General features: G+C 46.5%; 1 protein-coding gene across 4 annotated transcripts in view; it reads left to right on the top strand.

The window, feature by feature from the left end:
* dbt (dihydrolipoamide branched chain transacylase E2) overlaps positions 1 to 27,989 on the top strand; it is a 97,651-nt gene that overhangs the window by 41,804 nt on the left and 27,858 nt on the right. Inside the window, exons 1-6 of one of the 4 annotated variants that reach the window (XM_085982461.1) lie at positions 9,051 to 9,194; positions 13,871 to 13,991; positions 14,082 to 14,157; positions 18,734 to 18,849; positions 20,037 to 20,136; positions 24,604 to 24,785. In XM_085982461.1, the coding sequence (XP_085838587.1) occupies positions 20,102 to 20,136; positions 24,604 to 24,785 (217 nt within the window). In that variant the 5' untranslated portion in view covers positions 9,051 to 9,194; positions 13,871 to 13,991; positions 14,082 to 14,157; positions 18,734 to 18,849; positions 20,037 to 20,101. Of the gene's footprint in view, positions 1 to 9,049; positions 9,195 to 9,240; positions 9,462 to 13,870; positions 13,992 to 14,081; positions 14,158 to 18,733; positions 18,850 to 20,036; positions 20,137 to 24,603; positions 24,786 to 27,989 lie in introns of those variants that run through there. The other 3 variants (XM_085982459.1, XM_085982460.1, XM_085982462.1) reach the window with 3 other exon arrangements.

The following is a 27,989-nucleotide window of genomic DNA, read 5'->3' as shown; positions in this document are numbered from 1 at the left end:
TTTGGTTAGCCCAATCTATATGTAGATTAAAGTCACCGATGATAACTGCTGTGCGCTTACTGCACGTGTCTCTAAATTCCCGTTTAATGCCATCCCCAACCTCAGCATTACTGTTTGGGAGTCTGTATACAACTCCCACTAACGTTTTCTGTCCCTTGGTATTTCTCAGCTCTGCCCATACAGATTCCACATCATCAGAGCTAATATCCTTCCTTACTATTGTGTTAATCTCCTCTTTAACCAGCAATGCTACCCCACCTCCTTTTCCTTTTTGCCTGTCCTTCCTGAATATTGAATACCCCTGGATGTTGAATTCCCAGCCTTGGTCACCCCGGAGCCATGTCTCCGTAATCCCAATTATATCATATCAGTTTACATCTGTTTGCGCAGCTAATTCATCCACCTTATTACGAATGCTCCTCACATTAAGACACAAAGCTTTCAGGCTTGATCTTTTAACACTCTTAGTCCTTTTAGAATTATTATGTACACCCTTGATTTCTCTGCCTTCCACTTTTGCTTTTCTCCTTCCTGTATTTTGTTTCTATCCTTGCTTCCCTTTCCTCTGTCTCCCTGCACAGGTTCCCAACCCCCTGCCATTTTAGTTTAAACCCTCCCCAACAGCACTAGCAAACACTCCCCCTAGGACATCGGTTCCAGTCCCGCCCAGGTGCAAACCATCCAGTTTGTACTGGTCCCACCTCCCCCAGAACCGGTTCCAATGTCCCAGGAATTTGAATCCCTCCCCCTTGCACCATTCCTCTAGCCACGTATTCATCTGAAATATCCTTCTATTTCTACTCTGACTAACACATGGCACTGGTAGCAATCCCGAGATTACTACCTTTGAGGTCCTATTTTTTAATTTACCTCCTAACTCCCTATATTCAGCTTTTAGGACCTCATACCATTTTTTACCTATATCGTTGGTACCTATATGCACCACGACAACTGGCTGTTCACCCTCCCCCTCCAGAATGCCCTGCAGCCGCTCCGAGACGTCCTTAACCCTTGCACCAGGGAAGCAACATACCATCCTGGCGTCTCGTTTGTGGCTGCAGAAACGCCTATCTATTCCCCTTACAATAGAATCCCCTATCACTATAGCTCTCCCGTTCTTTTTCCTCCCGTCCTGTGCAGCGGAACCACCCATGGTGTCAGAAAGTTGGCTGCTGCTGCCTTCCTCCGATAAGCCATCACCCCCAACAATATCCAAAGCGGTATATCTGTTTGAGAGGGCGATGGCCACAGGGGACCCCTGCACTACCTGCCTGCACCTACTACTCTGCCTGGCGGTCACCCATTCCCTTCCTGCCTGTGCAGCCTTTAGCTGCGGTGTGACCAACTCACTAAACGTGCTAACCATGACGTCCTCAGCATTGTGAATGCTCCAGTATGTATCCCTTCGCAGCTCGAGCGTTGCAATGCGGTCTGCCAGTAGCTGCAGCTGGATACACTTCCCACACACATGGTTGTCAGGGACACAGGAAGTGTCCCTGATTTCCCACATAGCGCAGGAGGAGCATGCCACGTGGCCGAGCTGTGCTGCCCTGACTTACCCTTTAATTAACTTAAATTCAATTAAATCAAATCAATACCACTAATTACACTACAATTAAATGATATACTCAAGGGCCCTTGTTTACTAGCACTCCACCCTACACAACAGAGACCTTAGAAACTATAAACCACAAAATTTAAGGCCTTCTAAACTTTATAAATGATTAACCTTTAACTGTCAAACTATAGAGTAGTATAAGTACTCACCCAATCAGCTGCTTCTCTTGTCCACATCACTTTTTGAATCGTGACGTGACTCTGGAACGCCGCCGCCAGTCTGCGAGATTGGTAAGTCTCTGAGGAAAAAAGCCCGCGAAAGGGAGTTTAAATACTCACTGTGCTGCCGCTCTCCTGCTGCTCCCGACACCGGTCTCTCAATGTATTAGCATGCATAGAGGATTGGTTAACGAATAGAAAACAGAACGTAGGGATAAACGGGTAATTTTTCCGGTTGGCAGGCTGTAACTTGTGGGGTGCCATAAGGATCAGTGCTGGGGTCTCAGCTACTTACAATCTATATCAATTACTTAGATAAGGGGACCGAATATAATATTTCCAAGTTTGCTGTGAGGAGGATGCAAAGAGGCTGCAAAGGGATATAGATCAATTAAGTGACTGGGCAAGAAAGTGGCAGAGGGAGTACAATTTGGGGAAATGGGAAATTATCACACCAAGCCCCGCCTCTCACATCAAACCCCACCCCACTTTGGTAAGAAGAATGGAAAAGCAGAATTTTTTTAAAAGGTGAGAGACTATTAAATGTTGGTATTCAGAGGGATATGGGTGTCATTGTAGAAAGTTAACATGCAGATACAGCAAGCAACTGGGAAGGCAAATGGTATGTTAGTACATACTTGTCTTAAAGGGGGTACAGTGAAGCTTCACTAGGTTGATTCCTGGGATGAGAGGGTTGTCCTATGAGGAGAGATTGAGTAGAATGAGCCTATATTCTCTGGAGTTTAGAAGGATAAGAGGTGATCTCATTGAAACGTATAAAATTATTAGAGGGCTTGACAGGGTAGATGCTGAGAGGCTGTTTTCCCCGGTTGGAGAATCTAGGGGTCATAGTCTCAGGATAAGGGGTTGGCCATTTAGGACTGTGATGAGGAGAAATTTCTTCACTCAGAGTGTTGTGAATCTTTGGAATTCTCCACCGAGACTGAGATCAATAGATTTTTGGGCACTAAGGGAATCAAAGAATATGGGGATCGGGCGGGAAAGTGGAGTTGATGTAGAAGTTCAGCCATGATCTTATTGAATGGCGGAGCAGGTTCGAGGGGCCGTAAGGCCTACTCCTGCTCCTAATTCTTATGCTCTTATCTTAATCACTGGGCTGGGCCCCACCCCTTACATTAGTCACTGGCCTGGGCACCGCCCCTTACATCAATTGGTGAGCTAGGTCCTGCCCCTTACATCAATCACCGAGCTGGGTCCCGCCCCTTACAACAATCAGCGAACTGGGCCCCGCCTCTTATATCAAGCACTGACTTGGGATAAAAACAGATAATACTTGAAATACTCAGCAGGTCAGTCAGCATCTGTGGAGAGAGAAAAACAGAGTTAACATTTCAGGTTGATGACCTGTCGTCAGAACTGACCTGGGTCCCGCCCCTTATATCAATCATTGACCTGGACCCACCCTTTACATAGAGTCATAAGTCATAACGGCACAGAAGGAGGCCATTCGGCCCATTGGGTCCGTGCCCATCAATCACCTTCTCGAGCCCTGCCCTTTACATAAATCAAGGACCCAAGTTGCTCATCTGACATCAATCATCAACTCAAGCCCTGCCCCAGAATCAAGGGAATCAAGTGAAATGGAGATCGGGCAGGAAAGTGGAGTTTAGGTTGTATGGCCTACTCCTGCTCCTAATTCTTATGTTCTTTTGAACAGTATTACATAGAATGTACAGCACAGAAACAGGCCATTGGGCCCAGCTGGTCCATGCCGGTGTTTATGCTCCACACGAGCCTCCTCCCACTACTCTTCATCTAAAGGAAGGTTATGCTGGTAGGTTAGATGAAGAGGGGTGGGAGGAGGTTCGTGTGGAGCATAAACACCGGCGTGGACCAATTCAACCGAATGGCCTGGTTCCGTGCTGTACATTCCATGGAATTCTTTGTAACCCTTCCAGCATAACCTTCTATTCCTTTCTCCCTCACGTGTTTATTTAGCTTCCCCTTAAATGCATCTATGCTATTTATCTCAACTACTCCTTGTGGTAGCGAGCTCCACATTCTAACCACTCTCTGGGTAAAGAAGGTTCTCCTGAATTCCCTGTTGGATTTACTAGTGACTATCTTATATTTATGGCCTTTAGTTTTGGTCTCCCCATAAGTGGAAACAGCTTTTCTATCTCTTCCCTTTCATAATCTTAAAGACCTCTATCAGGTCACCCCTCAGCCTTCTCTTTTCAAGAGAAAAGAGACACCGCCTATTCAATCTTTCCTGATAGGTACAACCTCTCCGTTCTGATTTCATCCTTGTAAATCTTTTTTGCACCTTCTCCAGTGTCTCTATATCCTTTTTATAGAAAGAACAGGACACTGTAATGCAGAGTTTAGTACTCAGTGCTGAAGCATCCTCTCCTGTATTTCTTTCCTTGCCTCTTTCATCACACTGCGTTTGGATCCCAGGTCTCCTGTTCGGTGCACAGTGTGCTGTTGCTGGGATTCCATCCTGTTGGATGGGCACTATGTTGTTCAATGCACATTGTGCTGGTGTTGGGGTGCCGTCCTGTGGGATGCACACGGTGTGCTGGTATTGGGGTGTACACGGTGTGCTGATGTTGGGGTGCCATCCTGTGGGATGCACATGGTGTCCTGGTGTTGGGGTGCCATCCTGTGGGATGCACACAGTGTGCTGGTGTTGGGGTGAACACGGTGTGCTGGTGTTGGGATGCACGCGGTGTGCTGGTGTCGGGGTGCCATCCTGTGGGACGCACATGGTGTCCTGGTGTTGGGGTGCCATCCTGTGGGATGCACACAATGTGCTGGTGTTGGGGTGCCATCCTGTCAGATGCACACGGTGTGCTGGTGTTGGGGTGCCATCCTGTCGGATGCACATGGTGTGCTGGTGTGGGGGTGCCATCCTGTGGGATGCACATGGTGTGTTGGTGTTGGGGTGCCATCCCATCGGATGCACACGGTGTGCTGGTGTTGGGATCCACCCTGTGGGATGCACATGGTGTGCTGGTGTGGGGGAGCCATCCTCTGGGATGCACACGGTGTGCAGGTTTTAGGCTCTATCCTGTGGGATGCACACGATGTGCTGGTGTTGGGGTCCATCCTGTGGGATGCACACGGTGTGCTGGTCTCGGGGTGCCAAACTGTCGGATGCACACGGTGTACTAGTGTGGAGGTGCACACGTTGTGCTGGTGTCGGGGTGCACACGGTGTGCTGGTGTCTGGGTGTACACGGTGTGCTGGTGTCCGGGTGTACACGGTGTGCTGGTGTGCCATCCCGTCGGATGCACACGGTGTGCTGGTGTTGGGGTGCCATCCTGGGGGATGCACATGGTGTGCTGGTGTTGGGGTCCATCCTGTGGGATGCACAGTGTCCTGGTACTAGTATTGGGGTGCCATCCTGTGGGATGCACATGGTGTGCTGGTGTTGGGGTGCACACGGTGTGCTGGTGTCGGGGTGTACACAGTGTGCTGGTGTTGGGGTCCATCCTGTGGGATGCACACGGTGCGCTGGTGTCGGGGTCCATCCTGTGGGATGCACACGGTGTGCTGGTGTGGGGGTGCCATCCTGTGTGATGCACATGGTGTGCTGGTGTCAGGGTCCATCCTGTGGGATGCACACGGTGTGCTGGTGTTGGGGTGCCATCCCGTCGGACGCACACGGTGTGCTGGTGTTGGGGTCCATCCTGTTGGATGCACATGGTGTGCTGGTGTGGGGGAGCCATCCTGTGGGATGCACACGGTGTGCTGGTGTTGGGGACTATCCTGTGGGATGCACATGATGTGCTGATGTTGAGGTCCATCCTGTGGGATGCACATGGTGTGCTGGTGTTGAGGTCCATCCTGTGGGATGCACATGGTGTGCTGGTGTTGGGGTCCATCCTGTGGGATGCACACGGTGTGCTGGTGTCGGGGTGTGCACGGTGTGCTGGTGTCGGGGTGCCATCCCGCCGGATGCACATGGTGTGCTGGTGTTGGGGTCCATCCTGTGGGATGCACATGGTGTTCTGGTGTGGGGGAGACATCCTGTGGGATGCACACGGTGTGCTGGTGCTGGGGTCCATCCTGTGGGATGCACACGGTGTGCTGGTGTTGGGGTTCATCCTGTGGGATGCACACGATGTGCTGGTGTTGGGGTCCATCCTGTGGGATGCACACGGTGTGCTGGTCTCGGGGTGCCATACTGTCGGATGCACACGGTGTACTGGTGTGGAGGTGCACACGGTGTGCTGGTGTCGGGGTGTACACGGTGTGCTGGTGTTGGGGTGTACACGGTGTGCTGGTGTTGGGGTGTACACGGTGTGCTGGTGTCGGGGTGTACACGGTGTGCTGGTGTCGGGGTGCTATCCTGTGGGATGCACACGGTGTGCTGGTGTTGGGGTCCATCCTGTGGGATGCACACGGTGTGCTGGTGTTGGGGTGTACACGGTGTGCTGGTGTCGGGGTGTACACGGTGTGCTGGTGTCGGGGTGCTATCCTGTGGGATGCACACGGTGTGCTGGTGTTGGGGTCCATCCTGTGGGATGCATACGATGTGCTGGTGTTGGGTTCCATCCTGTGGGATGCACACGGTGTGCTGGTGTTGGGGTCCATCCTGTGGGATGCACACGGTGTGCTGGTGTTGGGGTCCATCCTGTGTGATGCACACGGTGTGCTGGTGTCGGGGTGTACACGGTGTGCTGGTGTCGGGGTGCCATCCCGTGGGATGCACACGGTGTGCTGGTGTCGGATGCACACGGTGTGCTGGTGCTGGTGTGCCATCCCGTCGGATGCACACGGTGTGCTGGTGTCGGATGCACACGGTGTGCTGGTGCTGGTGTGCCATCCCGTCGGATGCAAACGGTGTGCTGGTGTCGGATGCACACGGTGTGCTGGTGTTGGGGTCCATCCTGTGGGATGCACAGTGTCCTGGTACTGGTGTTAGGGTGCCATCCTGTGGGATGCACATGGTGTGCTGGTGTCGGGGTGCACACGGTGTGCTGGTGTCAGGGTGTACACAGTGTGCTGGTGTTGGTGTCCATCCTGTGGGATGCACACGGTGTGCTGGTGTCGGGGTCCATCCTGTGGGATGCACACAGTGTGCTGGTGTTGGGGTGCCATCCCGTCGGACGCACACGGTGTGCTGGTGTTGGGGGTGTGCTGGTGTGGGGGAGCCATCCTGTGGGATGCACACGATGTGCTGGTGTTGAGGTCCATCCTGTGGGATGCACATGGTGTGCTGGTGTTGGGGTCCATCCTGTCAGATGCACACGGTGTGCTGGTGTTGGGGTCCATCCTGTGGGATGCACACGGTGTGCTGGTGTCGGGGTGTACACGGTGTGCTGGTGTCGGGGTGTACACGGTGTGCTGGTGTCGGGGTGCTATCCTGTGGGATGCACACGGTGTGCTGGTGTTGGGGTCCATCCTGTGGGATGCACACGGTGTGCTGGTGTCGGGGTGCACACGGTGTGCTGGTGTCGGGGTGTACACGGTGTGCTGGTGTCGGGGTGCCATCCTGTCGGATGCACATGGTGTGCTGGTGTTGGGGTCCATCCTGTGGGATGCACACGGTGTGCTGGTGTCGGGGTCCATCCTGTGGGATGCACATGGTGTGCTGGTGTTGGGGTGCCATCGTGTGGGATGGACATGGTGTGCTGGTGCCATCCTGTGGGATGCACATGGTGTGCTGGTGTGGGGGTGCCATCCTGTGGGATGCAGATGGTGTGCTGGTGTTGGAGTCCATCCTGTGGGATGCACACGGTGTGCTGGTGCCATCCTGTGGGATGCACATGGTGTGCTGGTATTGGAGTCCATCCTGTGGGATGCACACGATGTGCTGGTGTTGGGGTCCATCCTGTGGGATGCACACGGTATGCTGGTTTTGGGGTCCATCCTGTGGGATGCACACAGTGTGCTGGTGTTGGGATCCATCCTGTGGAATGCACACGGTGTGCTGGTGTTGGGGTCCATCCTGTGGGATGCACACGGTGTGCTGGTGTCAGGGTGCCATCCCGTCGGGTGCACATGGTGTGCTGGTGCCATCCTGTGGGATGCACATGGTGTGCTGGTGTTGGGGTCCATCCAGTGGGATGCACACGATCTGCTGGTGTTGGGGTCCATCCTGTGGGATGCACACGGTGTGCTGGTGTCGGGGTGTACACGGTGTGCTGGTGTTGGGGTGCCATCCCGTCGGATGCACAAGGTATGCTGGTGTCGGATGCGCACGGTGTGCTGGTGTTGGTGTGCCATCCCGTCGGATGCACACGGTGTGCTGGTGTCGGATGCACACGGTGTGCTGGTGTTGTGGTCCATCCTGTGGGATGCACAGTGTCCTGGTGCTGGTGTTGGGGTGCCATCCTGTGGGATGCACATGGTGTGCTGGTGTTGAGGTCCATCCTGTGGGATGCACAGTGTCCTGGTGCTGGTGTGGGGGTGCCACCCTGTGGGATGGACATGGTGTGCTGGTGTGGGGGTGTACACGGTGTGCTGGTGTCATCCCGTGGGATGCACATGGTGTGCTGGTGTTGGGGTCCATCCTGTGGGATGCACACGATGTGCTGGTGTTGGCGTCCATCCTGTGGGATGCACACGGTGTGCTGGTCTCGTGGTGCCATAATGTCGGATGCACACGGTGTACTGGTGTGGAGGTGCACACGGTGTGCTGGTGTTGGGGTCCATCCTGTGGGATGCACACGGTGTGCTGGTGTTGGTGTGCCATCCTGTGGGATGCACACGGTGTGCTGGTATCGGGGTGTACACGGTGTGCTGGTGTTGGGGTGCCATCCTGTGGGATGGACATGGTGTGCTGGTGTGGGGGTGCCATCCTGTGGGATGCACACGGTGTGCTTGTGTCGGGGTGCACACGGTGTGCTGGTGTCGGGGTGTACACGGTGTGCTGGTGTCGGGGTGTACACGGTGTGCTGGTGTCGGGGTGCCATCCCGTTGGATGCACATGGTGTGCTGGTGTCGGGGTGCCATCCCGTTGGATGCACATGGTGTGCTGGTGTTGGGGTGCCATCCTGTGGGATGGACATGGTGTGCTGGTGTGGGGGTGCCATCCTGTGGGATGCACACGGTTTACTGGTGTGCTGGTGCCATCCCATGGGATGCACATGGTGTGCTGGTGCCATCCCGTGGGATGCGCACGGTGTGCTGGTGTCGGGGTCCATCCTGTGGGATGCACACGGTGTGCTGGTGTCGGGGTGCCATCCTGTGGGATGCACACGGTGTGCTGGTGTCGGGGTCCATTCTGTGGGATGCACACGGTGTGCTGGTGTCGGGGTGCCTTGCCCTTTCAGTGGACCAGCTGCGCGCGGGGAACCCAGGCTTGCGGTACAGTCGCTGTCCTTACGTGCTGCGCGCTGAGGTCAGGTCCGGGTAAAATGGCGGCGGTACGGGCTCTGCGGGCAGCGCTGCGGGGCGAGGGGCTGAGGTTGCGGCTGGGCAACGGGAGGACGCCGCTCCGACAGGTACTGGCTGGCGGATGTCATTTCGATCGGAGGAGGACAGACGTTCGGTGTGGGGGGTTCGGGGATTCGTGCAGGCCCAGCCTGGGGTTGGTGATGGTCGAGCATTTCCTCCGCCCTCCGAGCGTCCGTTGCTGCTCTGAGGGGCGCACAGTTTTCCCGGCTGGGCAAATGCGATCTCTGTCCTGGCTTGTACTTGTGTGACTTTCTCTCCCGCTGCTTGGAGCTGCCCCAATGCCTGGGCCTAGGCCTGGAGCTGTCCCTCTTTTGGTAGGACCAATAAATAATCAAATAAACTGTAACTAATAGAACATTACTTAAACGTTAATAAATCAAATTAGAATTTGGTTATCCAAATTAATTATGCACTCCAGTCCCCGCGGCGGGCCTGGAGCTGTCAGCTCTCAGTAGCTGATTCCGTTTGTCCATAAACTAATTCGGCAGAAGAGACCCGAATCAGTCAGCGCTTCTGATTAGAGAGCTTATGCTGCAAACCCTTAATTAATGTTGAATAGAATTATTAAAGCTTTAAATTGCAAACTGACCTATTTATGCTGTACGATGTGACACTCTCTTCATTACATTACTTACCTATTTACTGGCGATACTCCGCTGTGAATTCATTTGAACAAACTGTACAGTGTTATCTGTTGTGAAATACTCTCCAGTTAACTATTGGGCTGCATTTTTCCCTTGTGTGCAATTGCATCTATTTTTCATACGCTGTATGTGCAAAGTTACTCTGTTCCCTTGCATACACCTCCCCCTCCCGTGTATTATGATTGGACTGTCTGTGCACAATATGTGTCAAAAGTGAAGAAGGGTGGAAGGACCAATGAAAGATGGGGCGGAGAAAGTGTTAATGAGATGAGGAGGTAGTGCTGACCGAATCTGTAGGTGAATCTTTGGAAAATCAATCTTGTCTGCCAAAGAGGTCAGGTTGTGTAGCAGCAAGCTGGAGTGAAAGAGCTATGGAGTGACATGGACAAAGTAATTTCAATATTAGATATCAGAAGAAAACTTGTCAGTCTTTCTGGCTTGAGGCCACATGAGGTGGTTCAAGGTACCAGGAACAATTAATGCTGGTGGACACCGCAACCCAGTTTCAGGCTTTTACTGAGGTGGCTGGGACAGTAATTGGCTGAAAGGGCACACAATGTAAGTTAACTCATCCAGCAAATTTATTTGTTTTATAATTAATTTCAGATACTGAGCTGAGTCAAACCTTTGGAAATTGTGTGCTATTCAACCACACGCAACATAATACATGCAGTAGTCGCCCTTCCCTCCCCCATTAACTAACCACATTTCAGTATTTGCACTGCAGTATGTGTGATAACACCGTGGAACAGGGGACTGTTTAATAACATATTGAAGGGCAACTCACTGGTGCAGGGTCATGATTTGAGCTCCTACAAATCCTGACTAATTAATGTATCATTTCCATATTGTAAATATTGATGCAGATAAATTGATTATCAAAACACTAAGTCAGATCATTCAAAAGTGCTAAAACCACAATTTGCTTTCAAATGTATTATGTCCTTGTATTGGAATCTGAGAAAGAAATGTCCATTTCCACTTAGTAAGATCTGTATTCACATGTAAGTAATGTTAGATTAAGAACATGTAACTCTTTGAACAATATAAATAGTAATTGGCAGCTTCACAGTGGGCCATACGCAGCTAAGAACTAAGCTCTGTACATCACCACATGTCCCAGTGTAAAAGTAAGGTGTTTGCTCATCTGGATGCTGAAGTTGATGACCAAGGTTGTCTACTTCTCAGAGAAGGATACATCCTGTAGCTTTATACAAAATCTGCTCTGGGAGATGTCTTGGATTTCAGTATTATAGAAGGAGCTGAATGGAGTACTCTTGGCATTCGTCAAATTTCCCTTATTCTCGTGTGTCCATTAGAAAAGTGTCAGCTGGATTGGTTTGAAAGAGTGCAATAGTAGAACCAGGGCAAAGAACAGGCATGAGGCAGAGCGAATAGTGGATCCCTGAAATCCCACAGAGGTCTGCTGTGATTCACTGTGAATTGCTAAGCAATAATTTTAAATATCCAGCCATGGCTGATGGTGGCTTAAAAACAGTCGAGTCCTCCAGCATTTTTTTAAATTGAGGTTCAGTCGGACATTTTGTCGCCATATTGCATAAAATGTCACAGCTGCTGTGGTCTGTTGATCCTCGCTGGATGTGATCTTAGAAATGCCTAACCCTGTGGCATTTGGAGAGACATTTCATCGTCTTGTAATTTTGATAATTGAATACAACATAATTGAAGCATTTATCAAAATGTGTACACATTCACTGCATTAAAATCCACATTCTTCACTGTCTCCTATTTGAACACATCTTTCCCAGGACCTGAAGTCTGCAGACTCTTTACTTCCCTCAGTCTTCCCTTCCTCTTAGGATGTACAGGGTTTTAAAATCCAAGCTTGGCTTTGCCTAATCGCTGTTAGATTTGCTTTGTTTCTCTCTCATTTCTTCCAGACTGGTGTCCTGCACTGTGAGCCTTGGTTCTTCACCAAGGTTTCTCAGTAATAAGAAACTCAAAAAATATTCTGGATTATGCTTTATCTTTCTCCCTGAGTTTGCACCTTTACAAAATAAATCTCACCCTTATTTCTTGTGCTGTTTGCTTTTCCAGACCCTCCACTTTATACCTGATTTTTCAAACCGGGTTCTATTGGCACATAAAACAAAAGCAAAGTACTGCAGCTGCTGGAAATCTGAAACAAAAACAGAAAATGCTGGAAACACTCAGCAGGTCAGGCAGCATCTGAGGAGAGAGAAACAGAGTTAATGTTTCTGGCTGATGACTTTTCATCACAACTGGAAGATATCAGTAATACCAGTTTTTTAAATAAGTGCAGAGCCAAGGAAAAGGGATGGGGGGTGGCGGGGGGAGGTGAAGGAAGGAACGAACAAAGGGGAATATCTGTGATAGGGTGGAGGGCAGGAGTGATTAAATGACAAAAGGGATGATGGTGCAAGGCAAAAGGGACATAATTAGCACATAATTTGTCACGGGGCGAGCAGAATGGCGGGTTTCACCTTCAGTGAATTTGTGAAATCCAATAGTTGTCCATGTATAGTATCTATGGATATGAAATTAGTACAGAGAAAATCGAATGCACCACAAAGGATTATTTGCACATACTGGAAAAATACAGTTGGCCGCACAAATACTACCTCTCTATTGCACACAAGGGGAAAATGGAGCCTTGCGGAATGTAGAAATTCCGTTGCAGCTTTCTGTCATGGTGTATGTTGTCAGAATGTTTCTGTTTTCATATGGCAAAGTAAAACGGGAGAATAGTCCGAGAGCACTTTTAGTTGTTGTGTACTTTAAAAACATAACATTTTAAAAAAATTGAAAACATGTTTTTGTCACTTACCGAAATCTGTCTCTGTTGTACAGTGAGTGGTTGGGTCAACGATAGCAAGGCTCTCGAACATGTGATGCTTGTTAACCCACCCAGCATGGAAGTAGTACTAGATCCTTGCAAGAAAGTAACAAACTTCTGTACCTTTTACTGGCTAACTTCAACCTCTGCTCAGCAGTTTGAATCAGGTGTTGCTCTTGTGGTGAAATATAGCTTGTGCTGTCTGGGCAAAGCTACATAAGATATATATAAGAACTAGGAACAGGAGTAGGCCATATGGCCCCTCGAGCCTGCACCGCCATTCAATAAAACCATGACCGATCTTCGACCTCAACTCCACTTTCCTGCCCAATCTCCATAGCTGTACCAATAGTGCTAGTGAAAGGGCTTCACTACTGCTATAGGTAATAGCTACACCTCCTAATAACTTCTGTCACCTAGTGACAGAAAACAGAAGGAATGTTATGAATGATGGCACCGCCACTGGATAGCTGGGGCGCGCATGCTCATGTGTGAGGCACATTGGGTGGGATATGGATTAAAGACAGGCGTACTGGGGAGGAGAAATTAGCGACAGCCATAGACCACGTGGAAGAGAAATTGAAGTGGAAAATAATTGAGACAACATTTGTCCATTATTATAATAATTTTCTTAAAATTTTAATCGTAGGCTTAAGTAGCTTCCTGATGCAACTACATTTGAATATATGAAAAACCCAGATCCGTGCAGTATATCTTGGTTGGAATTCATTACCGATAGAGTGCTGAGTTGGCAACTTTTTACTTAATTTGCAGTAAAATTCTATGGTAACAGTAAATGAGACTCATGGAGAAAATGCTGTTTTTCAGTAAGTTACAGATCAGTATTATGTAGGTGCTACAAGGACAGTAGGTGCGCAAAATTGAAGCATTTCCCACTGATGGTGGAGTATGGGGCACACTTTCTGAGCTGTTGGGGCAGTGTACAAGGAACTTTACTCTGCCTCATCCATACTCTCAGCTGGGAGTGTTCAATACTGACAGTGATTGCAAAAATGTTGCATTTTCAGCATGGATATTTCTCACTCATGAGCATAGAAATTCTCAGAAATAACCAGATATGATGATCCAGTGTTCACTAGTGAACTCTAGTACTTTCAGGTGTATCATTTTTGACTTGCAATTGTAACATTTCTGAATTTCCCCATTCCCAACCCAAAAAGAACTTTGATTCTTGTAACTCTAAACCTGCCACTGCGATCTGCATTGTTATATCTGTTAACTGTCTCTGTCTCTCTGCCAGGTACGTGTGCACCATTATAGATGTTGTAGTAATGTCCATTTTGTGAAGCCAGAATACCCTGCATTTAACAAGTCATCTCTTCGAATCAGCGCGCAGTTGAGATTTTTCAGAACCTCTGCTGGTAACTAAGATATGTTCTAGTTTCTCGTTGAACTTGTTGTTCAATCAAATTACTTGGGTCAAATGTTGACCTGACTTTTTATTTTTACAGCTGTTAATGGCCAGGTTGTTCAGTTTAAACTTTCTGATATTGGAGAAGGGATCACAGAAGTCCATGTGAAGGAATGGTGAGTTGGTTCCTAATTGCGATTCAGGTATTGGTTTTGTGTTGTAGAATTGCTGTGTCCCAGACAACAAATCTTTCATACAGAAAGCTGGATCTGTTTTTTTTTATTACTGTCTGGGGCATGTTTTATAATGAGAGAACCCCTTGCATATCTCTTCCTTTATCTTGGGTTTTGTGTAGCAAAACGGCAAAGATCACGGTTTAATATGGCCCCATGTAATCTGGTGAAATGATCATAAATTTTGTTTGGAAGAGTTGGATTTATATAACGTCTTATCACATCTCTCAAACATCTTGAAGTGCCTCACATACAATGAATTACTTTGATGTTATATGGACAAACATGGTGACCATTTTGCACACAGCAAACTCCCACAAACAGCAATGATATGAATAGCTAAATTGTTTTTAAAGAAAGACTTGCATTTATACAGCATCTTTCACGACCTCAGGACGTCCCAAAGTGCTTTACAACCAATGAAGTACTTTTGAAGTGTAGTTGCTGTAATGTTTTTGGTGTTGGTTGAGGGAAACATGCTGGATCAGATACCAGAACACCTCACTTCTGTTTTCCAAATAGTACCATGCAATTTTTAATGTCTTGGTTTACCACCTCATCCAAAAGGTGATATCTCTGACGGTACAGCATTCCTTCAGTGCTGCATTAGTATCAGCTTAGATTATGTGTTGGTCAAGAAGTGGATCTTCAGTCACAACCTTTTGACTTGGAATGCTACCAACTTAAGCCAAGCTGACAATTTGGAGTAACTACTTGAAATTATCCTGTTGCATATAAAACTACCTATGAATGTTGTAATACCATTCACATACTTTATATGTGCAGACAACAGCTATTTTTTCTGGGAGTCTCTTCTGGCACCTCTCACATTCCTGGACAGGATATAAGAAAAAGCTTGACATCTATGGATCCTACTTGCTCTTCTTCTTTGCATCCCCACTGTTTTTGAAAGCAAGACAGGTATAGAACCCCACTCTAGCTCGTTCTTTTTCAAGAGCTCTATACTGCGGCACTATTCACCACCTCTTCTTTCCTTCCACAATCTTGAGAGTTTTAAGATCCAAGCTTTGTGTTCCTGATCACTAATTCCTGATTTATATCAACTTCTCTTACTGTTTTCAACTTTGATGTCCTGCATTATGGGCTTTAGCCCTTCACCCTGGTTTCTCAGTTTAAAAAAAAAACGCTTGTCTAGATCTTTCCTCAGTAATGCAGATATTTGGTTACATGTAGAATTCAAAGGCAGTATTATATATACAATTTCTGCAGAACTGAAAGCAGGATTTTTAACATTCCTTAAAATATCTTGGCCAGCTTCCTAATTCATAAGTAAAAATGTTGTGGTGTCAAGGTTTCTAGTGGTCAACATTATTCAATGTCACCTGTGCAAAGTGTGGTTTTCTATTAAGGATCAGATTTCCTCTATTTTAATTAAGGTCCCTTTTTTTCCTGGTCTCCTTGTGCTATGTAATCCATGACCTAGAGAAAGCTACAGTGACTGTCCATCTAATTCTTGATTTTCTCATCTGTAACAAGGCATAGCTAGTGCTCCCTGGTGTGCCAGGGAAATTGTGGGCACAAACCCAATCCACCATTTTGTGGCAGAGCCTATTGTGCCATTGCAAAAAGAAAAAAGAAAGACTTGCATTTATATAGCACCTTTCACGACCACCGGACATCCCGAAGTGCTTTATATCCAATGATGAAGCACTGTTGTAATGTAGGAAACGCGGCAGTCAATTTGCGCACAGCAAGCTTCCACAAACAGCAATATGATAATGACCAGATAATCTGTTTTTGTTATGTTGATTGAGGGATAAATATTGGCTAGGACACTGAGGATAACTCTCCTGCTCTTCTTCGAAGTAGTGTCTTGGGTCCACCTGAGAGAGCAGGCAGGGCCTCGGTTTAACATCTCATCCGAAAGATGGCACCTCCGACAGTCTAGATTTTTGTGTTCAAGTCTCATGTCAAGGCCAATAATTCACAGACCAATTTAAAAAAAAAAAAAAACTCTATTGTGCACACTATCCAATCTATTTAATCTTCTGACAATTGACTGCAAAGTTCCTCCTTGGCCCAAATGCAAATCAAGCAAAAATCCAGACCACCTACTTAAGCTTAAGTTAATCTTTATCGTAAACCAGTTGCCTTCCTTGGTATGATACATCCATAATCTCAGTGTTCAGAAACCATCATATCCAAACAGCATTTGATCATTTTTATCTTTCATTATCTTTATACCCTTCAGTCCTATTACTAACCAAATTTTTGTCTGTTCTCTTTTAAAAGTGCAAGTGGAACTTCTGTGGTATTGCTTCTAGCTAGTTTGGGATCTGGAGCATGGCTGTGATGTTTAGCTGCTAACTCGGTTTGTCCCTTTTAAGGCCATTGCTCTAAATAGGCACATTCAGGTAATTTTAGCTGGTTATAAACTGCTGATGTCATTCACAGGGCACTTGCAACTGCTTGTAAATTTTAGGCAGCAGTTCAATAGCTTTTTAAAAAGTTGTTTTGCATTTGTAACCAAGTGTGACAGACATATACTGTACTAGATGCAAGAGTTGTGGCTGGCAGTCAGCTCCACAGATCCAATCTACTGTGGCCAGTAAGATGCATCCAATTGAGTGCCTCAATGTGACTGCTGCTTTAAATAGCTAAATTAAAAATCTTCAATTGAATTAAGGTTATAAGAATGTAACAATAGACTCTTTCAACACCTTCAAAATGGATATATGTTGGTATTGATTTGGGTATCACTGTAATAGGTCACTAGGTGGTGCTATAAGCCGCTAACGAATGACAATTAGAGCATTGCAAACATTTTGCACCATCTTGATTGTTGAAATATAACCAGCGCTTTCCACCTTTGGATGATTCTAGATTTAGTATGCAGCAGACTTAATTAATAATGTGGCAGGCGTTCATTCTCCCTCTCCTGAAGGCACTGATTGTAGTTAGGTGTAGCTCCACAGGCGTCCTGCTATATCCTGGTACCTCGCTCAAAGGCCTTGTCCCCCCTCAGCCTTCTCTGCTCAAAGGAAAACAACCCCAGCCTGTCCAGTCTCTCTTCATAGTTGAAGCACTCCATCCCAGGTGACATCCTGGTGAATCTCCTCTGCATCCTTCCTATAATGTGGCGACCAGAACTGCACACAGTATTCCAGCTGTGACCTAACTAGCGTTTTGTACAGCTCCATCATAACTTCCCTGCTCTTGCCTTCATTAGCCGAGGCATAGAATACAAGTATCCCATATGCCTTTTTAACCACCTTATCTCCCTGTCCTGCTGCCTTCAGGGATCTATGTACATGCACACCAAGGTCCCTCTGATCCTCTGTCCTTCCTAGGGTCCTACCATTCATTGTGTATTCCCTTGCCTTGCATTTTGGGAGGACTAACATCACCTCACACTTTTCAGGGTTAAATTCCATTTGCCACTGTTCTGCCCATCTAACCAACCCATCTATATCGTCCTGTAGCCAGAGGCTTCCCTCCTTGCTATTTACCACTCCACCAATTTTCGTGCCATCTGCGAACTTACTGATCATACCTCCTACATTCATGTCTACATCATTAATGTACACTACAAACAGCAAAGGTCCCAGCACCGATCCCTGCGGTACACCACTGGACACAGGCTTCCAGTCACAAAATCAACCTTCCACCATCACCCTCTGCCTCCTGCCACTAAGCCAATTTTGGATCCAATGTGCCAAATTGCCCTGGACCCCATGGGCTCTTACCTTCTTGACTAGTCTCCCATGTGGGACTTTGTCAAAAACCTTACTGAAGTCCATTTAGACTACATCAACTGCACTACCCTCATCCACACACCTAGTCACCCCCTCAAAATTCAATCAAATTGGTTAGACATGATCTCCCCCTGACAAAGCCATGCTGACTATCCCTGCCTCTCCAAGTGGAGGCTAATTCTGTCCCTCAGAATTTTTTCCAATAATTTCCCTACCACTGATGTTCGGCTCACTGGCCTGTAATTCCCTGGTTTATCCCTACTACCCTTCTTGAACAATGGGACTATGTTAGCTGTCCTCCAGTCCTCTGGCACCTCCCCTGTGGCCAGAGAGGTTCTGAAAATTTGTGTCCGAGCCCCTGCAATCTCCTCCTTTGCCTCACATAGTAGCCTGGGATACATCCTTAGGTAAGGAGACCAAAATTGTACACAGTACTCTAGCTCTGGTCTCACCAAGGCCTTATATAATTGGAGTAAGACTTCTTTACTCCTGTACTCAGTTGCAGGAGGTTGCAAAGCTAGCGGGCAAGACTGCAGGAGATACTTGTAAACAACGACAGTAAATTCAATATGTTGGGTGATGGGAAGGCAATGCAGTTTGGCAAGGATGTGTGGAAGCCAAATGGGATTTAGTGCAGGATAGGGCTTGGGAGTGGAGTTTTAGATGAATTAAGGGTTTATGTGAAGTGGGATGAGATCATGGAGGTACAGCAAAGTGTGCGGCATATCTGTGGCATAACTCCACAATGCTACTAATCTATGAAGGATTGAAAAGTGAGTATGATGGTAAATGTGCTTTTACAGATTAAAATACAGCTTGAAACGAACACCAAGGAGTGACAGTGATAACCAAATGGTGATGCAGGAGTTAATCGTGACACAAACCAATCTCAAGTGGATGTTTTGTGGTTTTGCTCACAGTAAGTCAGAACATGCAGATAAGTTACAGGAAGTAAATGTTACCAACAGTACCAGTGAATTATGGCGATTGAATAAGTCAGTGCTATTTTATTTCATTCTGCTTTGGGGCTTAAATTCTGCTATTGTATTACTTGTGTGGAAAGTGTAAAGCAGTGGCTTTGATTATTCTTGTATTTGTAAATGTTTTCTTGCATTCATAAATAAGTGACTTTTATTTTCTTTAGGTTCCTTTACCTATGTATTTAATCTTTATCCTTTTTTTAAAGCAAGATGGTATACAAGATGTACTCGGTTGGAGATAGGTACCTGATGTTTAGGGAATCGTGAGGTTTAGAAGCACAAGGTGGGGGGGGGGGGGTGGCGGGGCGGGCGCATTGCAGTCCCAGGCTTTGATACCTTTTGGGAAATGGTCCTGCGATTTGGAGGCACCCTGGGGTGCAGATGCTAGGGATTGGCAGCATGGGGAGGGGGGGCTGTGGTTGACAGCACTGGAGGGGGAGCCTCAGCTTGGTGAGGTGGAATGTAGAGTTTGGCTCACTCGTGGATCCCTGGGTACAGTCAGCATTTGTGGCGGGGTCTTGGGTCTGGCAGCACTGGTTTGTAACTTTCCTAATAGATCTTTACGAACATTGAATTAACTGTTTTGTGATTGGTTTCTGTAATCATGGATAGATAAATACATTGCACAGTTGTTTAAAAAGATTCCACTCTGTTTCTGCCTCTTTGGAATGGTAAATAAGCTCACGGCTACCTGTTCCTGGGACTAGGGACAGGGTCACTGGCAAGGCTTGGAAGCTAAGCAGAGCCAGGCCTGGTTAGTATCTGGAGGGGTGACCATCAGGGAAGACCAGGTGCAGAAGGTCACGGAAGGAGCCCCGAGGAGGGGCGGTTGGTGAGAAGGTCACGGAAGGAGCCCCGGGAGGGGCGGCTGGTGAGCCAGCCCGGGCGTTGGGCTGAAGATTGTCGGACAGGAGGAATGGTGGAAATGGAATGGCGGCGCGCACAGACGCAGCGGCTTTGCTTCTCCCAGGATGGTGCTATTTACGTTTAATGTTAATGTTATTTGTACTGGACTCATGGGAGCTTGCAAGATCACATTTCGTTGTTCATGTACTTGTGCATTGTACAATGACAAAGTTGAATTATATTATTATTAATAACATTTTGTTTTGTTGTCAACTAGCAGAATTTAGCCAGCAAATTTTGCACATTTTAGGAGGGGGCTGGGCTCACAACCAGAGCCCACTGTAAATGGCCAACTTTCCTGCCAATCTTAAAATCTTCTGGTTAGTGAAAATTCAGTGTACTTCCATAGAAATGGTGAGGCATTCTAAGGTGCCTGTGTGTGATTGGAAGGAAGGTTTCTCTGTGGAGTGTGTAAGAGTGGAGTGGCCCTTATGGTACTGGGATATTGGTAATGCGTGAATGAAGATTACCTGCCCTCACTCATGGTCAGGAGATGCTACATGGTTGGGGGGGGGGGGTGAATTAACGGGAAGTGGGGAAGAAATGCACTGCAGATTATGTTCATTTTAACCTAACGTGTTAAATGTAGACAAGGTGCTTTGTCTGGAGTAAGTACCAGCCTATGCAAAATTACAACTGCTTTTTAAAAGATAAATCCGTGGTTGATCAGACTCGCCTACTAGCTCTGATGGGCACAGTTGGTTAAGTTGCAGTGTGAACTGCACTTCATTGGCTGTGAAGTGTTTTGGGATATCTATGACAGGTACTATATGAATGCAAGTTTGTTCATTCTTTACAGGCTAGTGAAGGTTGAGATTGATGCATTTTCTTTGAGCTCCTTTTTTCTCCCTTTTCCACCAATTTCCCCCCTCATTCTTTCTAAAGGCTTTGACACTTTGCTGGGGTATATGCTTCCATGGGCATGGTCATAGAAACATAGAAGATAGGAGCAGGAGTAGGCCATTCGACCCCTCGAGCGTGCTCTGCCATTCAATGAGATCATGGCTGATCATCCAAATTCAGTACCCTGTCCCTGCCTTCTCCCCATATCCCTTGATCCCTTTAGCCTTAAGAAATATATCTAACTCCTTCTTGAACATATTTAATGAATTGGCCTCAACTGCCTTCTGTGGTAGAGAATTCCACAGGATCACCACTCTTTTGGGTGAAGAAATTGCTCCTCATCTCAGTCCTAAATGGCTTACCCCTTATCCTTAGACTGTGACCCCTGGTTCTGGACTCCCCGGCCATCGGGAACATCCTTCCTGCATCAAGTCTGTCTAGTCCTGTTAGAATTTTATGAGTTTCAATGAGATCCCCTCTCATTCTTCTAAACTCCAGCGAGTATAAGCCCAATCTCTCCTCATATGTCATTCCTGCCATCCCAGGTATCAGTCTGATGAATCTTCACTGCACTCCCTCCATGGCAAGAACACCCTTCCTCAGATAAGGTGACCAAAACTACACACAATACTCAAGGTGTGGTCTCACCAAGGCCCTGTACAACTGCAGCAAGACATCCTTGTTCCTGTAATCGAACCCTCTCGCTACGAAGGCCAACATACCATTTGCCTTCTTAACCGCCTGCTGCACCTGCATGCTTACCTTCAGCGACTGGTGCACAAGGACACCCAGGTCTCGTTGCACTTCCCCTTCTCCCAATCTATTGCCGTTCAAATAATAATCTGCCTTCCTGTTTTTGCCACCAAAGTGGATAACCTCGTATTTATCCACATTATCATGCATCTGCCCAATCACCCAACCTGTCCAAATCACATTGGAGTTTCTCGGCATTCTCCTCACAGCACACACGCCCACCCAGCTTTGTGTCGTCTGCAAACTTGGAGATATTACATTTAGTGCCCTCGTCTAGATTATTAATATATATTGTGAGTAGCTGGAGTCCTAGGACTGATCCCTGCGGTACCCCACTAGTCACTGCCCACCACTCGGAAAAAGACCCGTTTATTCCAACTCTTTGCTTCCTGTCTGCCAACCAGTTCTCTATCCAAGTCAGCACCTTGCCCCCAATCCCATGTGTCTTAACTTTACACGCTAATGTCTTATGTGCGACCTTATCGAAAGCCTTCTGAAAGTCCAAATACACCACATCCACTGGTTCTCCCTTATCTATTTTACCAGTTACATCCTCAAAAAATTCCAGTAGATTAGTCAAGCACAATTTACCTTTTGTAAACCCATGTTGACTTTGTCCGATCCTGTCACTATTTTCCAAGTCCTCTGCTATTACATCTTTTATAATGGATTCTAGCATTTTCCCTACTACCGATGTCAGGCTTACTGGTCTATAAGTCCCCGTTTTCTCTCTACCACCTTTTTTGAATAGTGGGGTAACATTAGCTACCCTTCAATCCATGGGAACTATTCCAGAGTCTATAGAATTTTGGAAGATGACCAGCAATGCATCTACTATTTCTAGGGTCACTTCCTTAAGTACCTAGGATGTAGATTATCAGGCCCTGGGGATTTATCGGCCTTCAATCCCGTCAATTCCCTAACACCATTTCCCTACAAATACTGATTTCTTTAAGCTCCTCCCTCTCATTAGACCCTATGTTCCCCGACATCTCTGGGAGGTTATTTGTGTCCTCCTTTGTGAAGACAGAACCAAAGTATGTATTTAATTGGTTAGCCATTTCTTTGTTCCCCATTATAAATTCCCCTGATTCTGACTGCAAGGGACCTATGCTTGACTTCACCAATCCTTTTCTCTTCACATATCTATAGAAGCTTTTACAGTCAGTTTTTATGTTCCCTGCAAGCTTACTCTCAGACTCTATTTTCCCCCTCTTAATTAATCCCTTTGTCCTCCTTTGTTGAATCCTAAACTGCTCCCAATCCTCAGGTTTGCTGCTTTTTCTGGCCAATTTATATGTCCTCTCCTTGGATCTTATGCTATCCCTAATTTCCCTTGTTAGCCATGGTTGATTCACCTTTTTTGTTGTATTTTTATGTCAAACAGGGATGAACAAATTCTGTAGTTCATCCATGCGATCTTTAAATGTTTGCCATTGCCTATCCACCGTCAACCCTTTGAGTAACATTCCCCAATCAATCCTACCCAACTCGCGCCTCATACCATCGTAGTTTCCTTCCTTTATTTAAATTCAGGACCCTAGTCTCTGAGTCAACTACTTCACACTCCATCTTAATGAAGAATTCGGTTATATTATGATCGCTCTGCCCCAAGGGGCCTCGCACAACAACATTGCTAATTAATCCTTTCTCATTACATAATACCCAGTCTAAGATGGCCTGATCTCTAGTTGGTTCCTCGACATACTGGTCCAGGAAACCATCCTGTATACACTCCAGGAAGTCCTCCTCCACAGTATCGTTACTAGTTTGGTTAGCCCAATCTTTCTGTAGATTAAAATCGCCCATGATAACTGCTGTGCCCTTATTGACACGTCTCTAGTTTCCCGTTTAATGCCATCCCCAACCTCTGCATTACTGTTTGGGGGTCTATACAACTCCCACTAACGTTTTCTGTCCCTTGGTATTTCTCAGTTCTACCCATCCAGATTCTACATCATCAGAGCTAATGTCCTTCCTTACAATTGTGTTAATCTCCTCTTTAACCAGCAATGCTACCCCACCTCCTTTTCCTTTTTGCCTGTCTTTCCTGAATATTGATTGGGATGTTGAGTTCCCAGCCCTGGTCACCCTGGAGCCATGTTTCTGTAATCCCAATCATATCATATCCGTTTACATCTATTTGCGCAGCTAATTCATCCACCTTATTATGAATGCTCCTCACATTAAGACACAAAGCCTTCAGGCTTGTTTTTTTAACACTCTTAGACCTTTTAGTATTATTATTTACTGTGGCCATGTTTGATTTAAACCCTTGATTACTCTGACTGCCACTTTTGCTTTTCTCCTTTCTGTCTTTTGCTTCTATCCTTGTTTTCCTTTCCTCTGTCTCCCTGCACGGGTTCCCAACCCCCTGCCATTTTAGTTTAAACCCTCCCCCACAGCACTAGCAAACACTCCCCCTAGGAACTTGGTCCCAGTCCTGCCCAGGTGCAAACCGTCCATTTTATACTGGTCCCACCTCCTAAAAATGCAAGTTGTTACAATTTGTCCTTTTGGGGGGGGTGGTGGGGGAACGGGACGGACTACATTTTTATTCATTTTAGCAAGTCATGTTCAATAACTTGCTCAAATTACCACTTTATGTGAGCCCAGATATTGCATGTTAGCAGATTATTTCTGGCAAGATGATCAGAGCCAAATCCTGTTTTGTCTTCACACAGAGTCCTCACTTTTGCACTTCTAACAAGGATCACTGGACACTAATCAGAAATGGAAACACTACATTTTTCTTTCCGTAACACTAGTACTGTGGCCACTTGCAGTGTCCTTATTGCTTCAGCGAACTCAACGCAGAGCAGGGTGGAACCTGGGACCTTGCTGGTCTGTTGAGGGACCTTCCAAATTTATCAATTCTACATATTTAGAGTTAGTGTTTTGTACTAATGTAATATGTGGACTTTTTGAAGCTGTTTTTCCTTGAAGCACCTTGTAATGTTTTTCTACTATAAAGGTGCTATAAAAATGCAAGTTGTTATAACTTGTCCTGGGGGGCGGGGGGGTGGGAACGGAACGGAACAGACTACATTTTTATTCTCTAACTGTTCTCCGAAAGTCCTTTTTGTTCTTGAAATGCTCTATGAAGATCTCCATGTTATACTTGTATTCCAGTATTTTGTAGTTAATGCTTATTTCAGAAATGTAAGATTTTTTTTTTTCCATTTCTACAGGTACGTAAAGGTAGGAGACACAGTGTCACAGTTTGACAGCATCTGTGAAGTTCAGAGTGACAAAGCATCAGTTACAATAACCAGCCGATATGATGGTGTGGTTCGAAAAATTTATTACAGCGTGGATGACACTGCTTATGTGGGCAAACCACTGGTTGATATAGAAACAGAAGCTGTAAGAGGTACATCAAACTTGGGTACTGAGAGGTGGGGATAGGGTTTGGTCACCACTGAGCATTTGTGTAAAAATGTCCCATTTCAATAGAATGTGCATGTAATCTGCATTTTGGAAGGATGAATGAGGAGAGGCAATATAAACAAAATGGTACAATTTTAAAGGGGGAGCAGGAAGAGAGAGATCGGGGGTTCACATACACAAATCTTGGAAGGTGGCTGGACAAGTTGAGACGGCTGTTAAAAAAACATATGGAATCCTTGGCTTTATAAATAGAGACATAGGGCAGGATTTTCATTGGGCCGTGGAGGCGGGATTGGAGGCGTGTGGGGGGTTAAAATCGCGAAATCGGGGGGCACGAACCCATTCCGCCCCCAACCCGCCTCCATGCCAGTTTCAAAGGAGGCGGATACCCGACCTGTGCTGGGAGCCGCCTCCCCGAGGCGGGAAGGAGATTAGTGCCAATTAACTGCCTGTTAACAGGTCGTTTTTAGCCTAATCCCTATTTTTATTCCTGAAGTGTGGGATTCCCGACGGCTCCAAACCATGTCAAGTTAGCGAGGCGGACCGTCGGGCTGAAGGGCTTGGAGGGTTCGAGATGTCCGGTGTTCAGGTGAGTGATGGGTGCATGAGTGCAGAGGTAAGTGTGTTTGGTGTGTGTGAAGTGTTTAAAGAAGTATAATTACCTTTACAGCCTTCCTTCCTTCAGGCCTCGGGAGTCCCTCATCTCACCGGCACAGAAAGCAGAATGGCTGCGAGCTGTCAAAAGATGCAGCATTCAGCTTTCTGTTCAGGAGAGATCTCTAAATCAGCCTGAGAGGAAGAAATTAACTTAGTGTACAGATTCAGTGTTTGACAGCTTCAAGGAGCTGTCAAACGCTGATATTTCATCTGTCAAAAGCTCTTGACAGATGAAATGTCAATCTGTGACATCACCTGTTGCCGGCTGGCCCTTAATTGGCCTGCTGAGCCCGCTGGGCGGGCTCAACAAGGTCAATCAAGTGAAAATCGAGTGGGTTGGCCACAACTCGATGGAGGCGGGACTACAACCCCAAAAGTTGTCCTGCCTCCTACACGCCTCCAGTATCAAAATCCAGCCCATAGAATGTAAAAGCAAGGAATTTATGCTAGACCTTTATAAACCACTGGTAAGGCCTCAGCTTGAGTATTGTGTCCAATTCTGGGCACCACACTTTAGTAAGGATATCAAACCCTTGGAGAGGCTGCAGAGGAGATTTACCAGAATGATACCAGGGATGGAAACCTCAATTATGTGGCGAGACTAGAATATACTTGCTTTAGAGGGAGTGCAATGAAGGTTCACTGGACTGATTCCTGGGATGAGGGGATTGTCCTATGAGGAGAGATGAGTAGACTTGGCCTATGTTCCCCAGAGTTTAGAAAAATGAGAGGTGATCTCATTGAAACATGCAAAATTCTTATGGGGCTTGACAGGGTAGATACTGGGATGATGTTTCCCCTGACTGGGGAGTCTAGAATTAGGGGTCACAGTCTCAGAATAATGGGTCGGCCATTTAGGACTGAGATGAGGAGAAATTTCTTCAATCAAAAGGGTTGTGAATCTTTAGAATTCTCTACCCCAGAGGGCTCAGTCGTTGAGTATATTCAAGATAGAGACCGATAGACTTTTGGATACTCGGGGAATCAAGGGATATGGGGATAGGGCGGGAAAGTGGTGTTGAGGTAGAAGATCAGATATGATCTTCTTGAATGGCGGAGCAGGCTCGAAGGACCGAATGGCCTAATCCAATTACTTGTGTACTGGAGAAACTGGGATTGTTCTCCTTTGAGCAGAGAAGGTTAAGGGTAGATTTAATAGAGGTGCTGAAAATTATGAGGAGTTTTGATAGGACAAATGAAGAGAAACTGTTTCCATTGGCAGGAGAGTCGGTAACCAGAGGACATAGATTTAAGGTAATTGGCAAAAGAACCAGGGGGAGTGATGAGAACATTTTTTTACATTGCGAGTTGTTATGATCGGGAATGCACTGCCTGAAAGGGTGGTTGGAAGCAGATTCAGTAGTTACTTTCAAAAGGGAATTGGATAAATACTTGAGGTATTGGAGGACTATCACCAACTATGGAACTGTAATCCAGCAAGGATTAGAAAGTTAAATTTGAGAGGCGGGGGGGGACCCAGCTAGACACAAGTTCTGCTCTTTAAGACATCTCGTTTCCCCCTCCTCAAATTGATCCCAACACTCAGAACTGTATGCTTTGATCCACCCTTTGTGTACTGTCAGTAGTGGTGTGGGTAGGCCTTATCCTGCCATCTGTGTTCACCTTGGAGGAGGGGGAAATACAGTTTCTCCCTCTATTGGCTGCAGCACATCCCCTCCGCTGAGGAATGCAGCTGAAGATTTGGCTTGGATTGATGGCTCCATGTCTAGAATACGTTTAGGGGGCAGTAAAGGTCTTCAGAAACTGAGACTGCTTAAACAATCCTTTAAATTGGATTATTTGTCTGTAAAGATACCGTATCATAGCGACCAATGCTCAGGCTCGGCAGGAGAGTTGGAACAAGGATCCGAGAAGCAGAGATTGTAACCACTGTTACAGCTGTTCCACTGAAGGTTTTTGAGACAAAGAACCTTTCTTTAGTGGTTGTATTAAGCTGTGCCATGGCAGTGTTTCTGCAGTATACCCATTACAGGCGATCTTGATCTTCTGTTATGTGCAAATCTCACTCACCCACCAGAACAATAACTGTTATTGTGGTTGTTGCCAGATCAATTGGACTGTGCTGTTAATTTGTAAAACTGCTTTTGCAGGATATTATGTTAAGTACTGTAGCCATACTCATACATTATTCAAGAGTGGAAGGAGAAGTTAGTTGAAGTTTAATGAGGCTCCATTATATCCAGTGCTTTGGTGTTTTGCTGCTTGTACTGGTGCCTGCAACAAAATTTGTTTGACTGGTAGCCCAGAGAGCCTTTGATATTCTAACACTCATCTTCCTTTTATTTTTGTGTGCAGTTATAACAAAATTATGTAATCCACCATTTCATGCCATGGTGAATATAGTTTTGATGAAAATAGAAGATTAAAATGCACAGTGAGGCTTTGCATGTTAATTTTAGGATTTTGTTTATACAAATTTGCACTACCAGTAGTGGGGAGTAGAACAGGTTTTTTTACTTTTATCTCCAAGTGTCTAGATCAGGCACTCCCAGGCCAACTGCAGCATGGT

This window comes from Somniosus microcephalus, chromosome 3 (assembly GCF_052327205.1).
Source record: "Somniosus microcephalus isolate GS21.2 chromosome 3, FLI_Smic_1.0, whole genome shotgun sequence".
Taxonomy (NCBI): Eukaryota; Metazoa; Chordata; class Chondrichthyes; order Squaliformes; family Somniosidae; genus Somniosus; species Somniosus microcephalus.
Note: the sequence above shows the minus strand (reverse complement) of the source record. Positions and strands in the feature narration are given on the sequence as shown.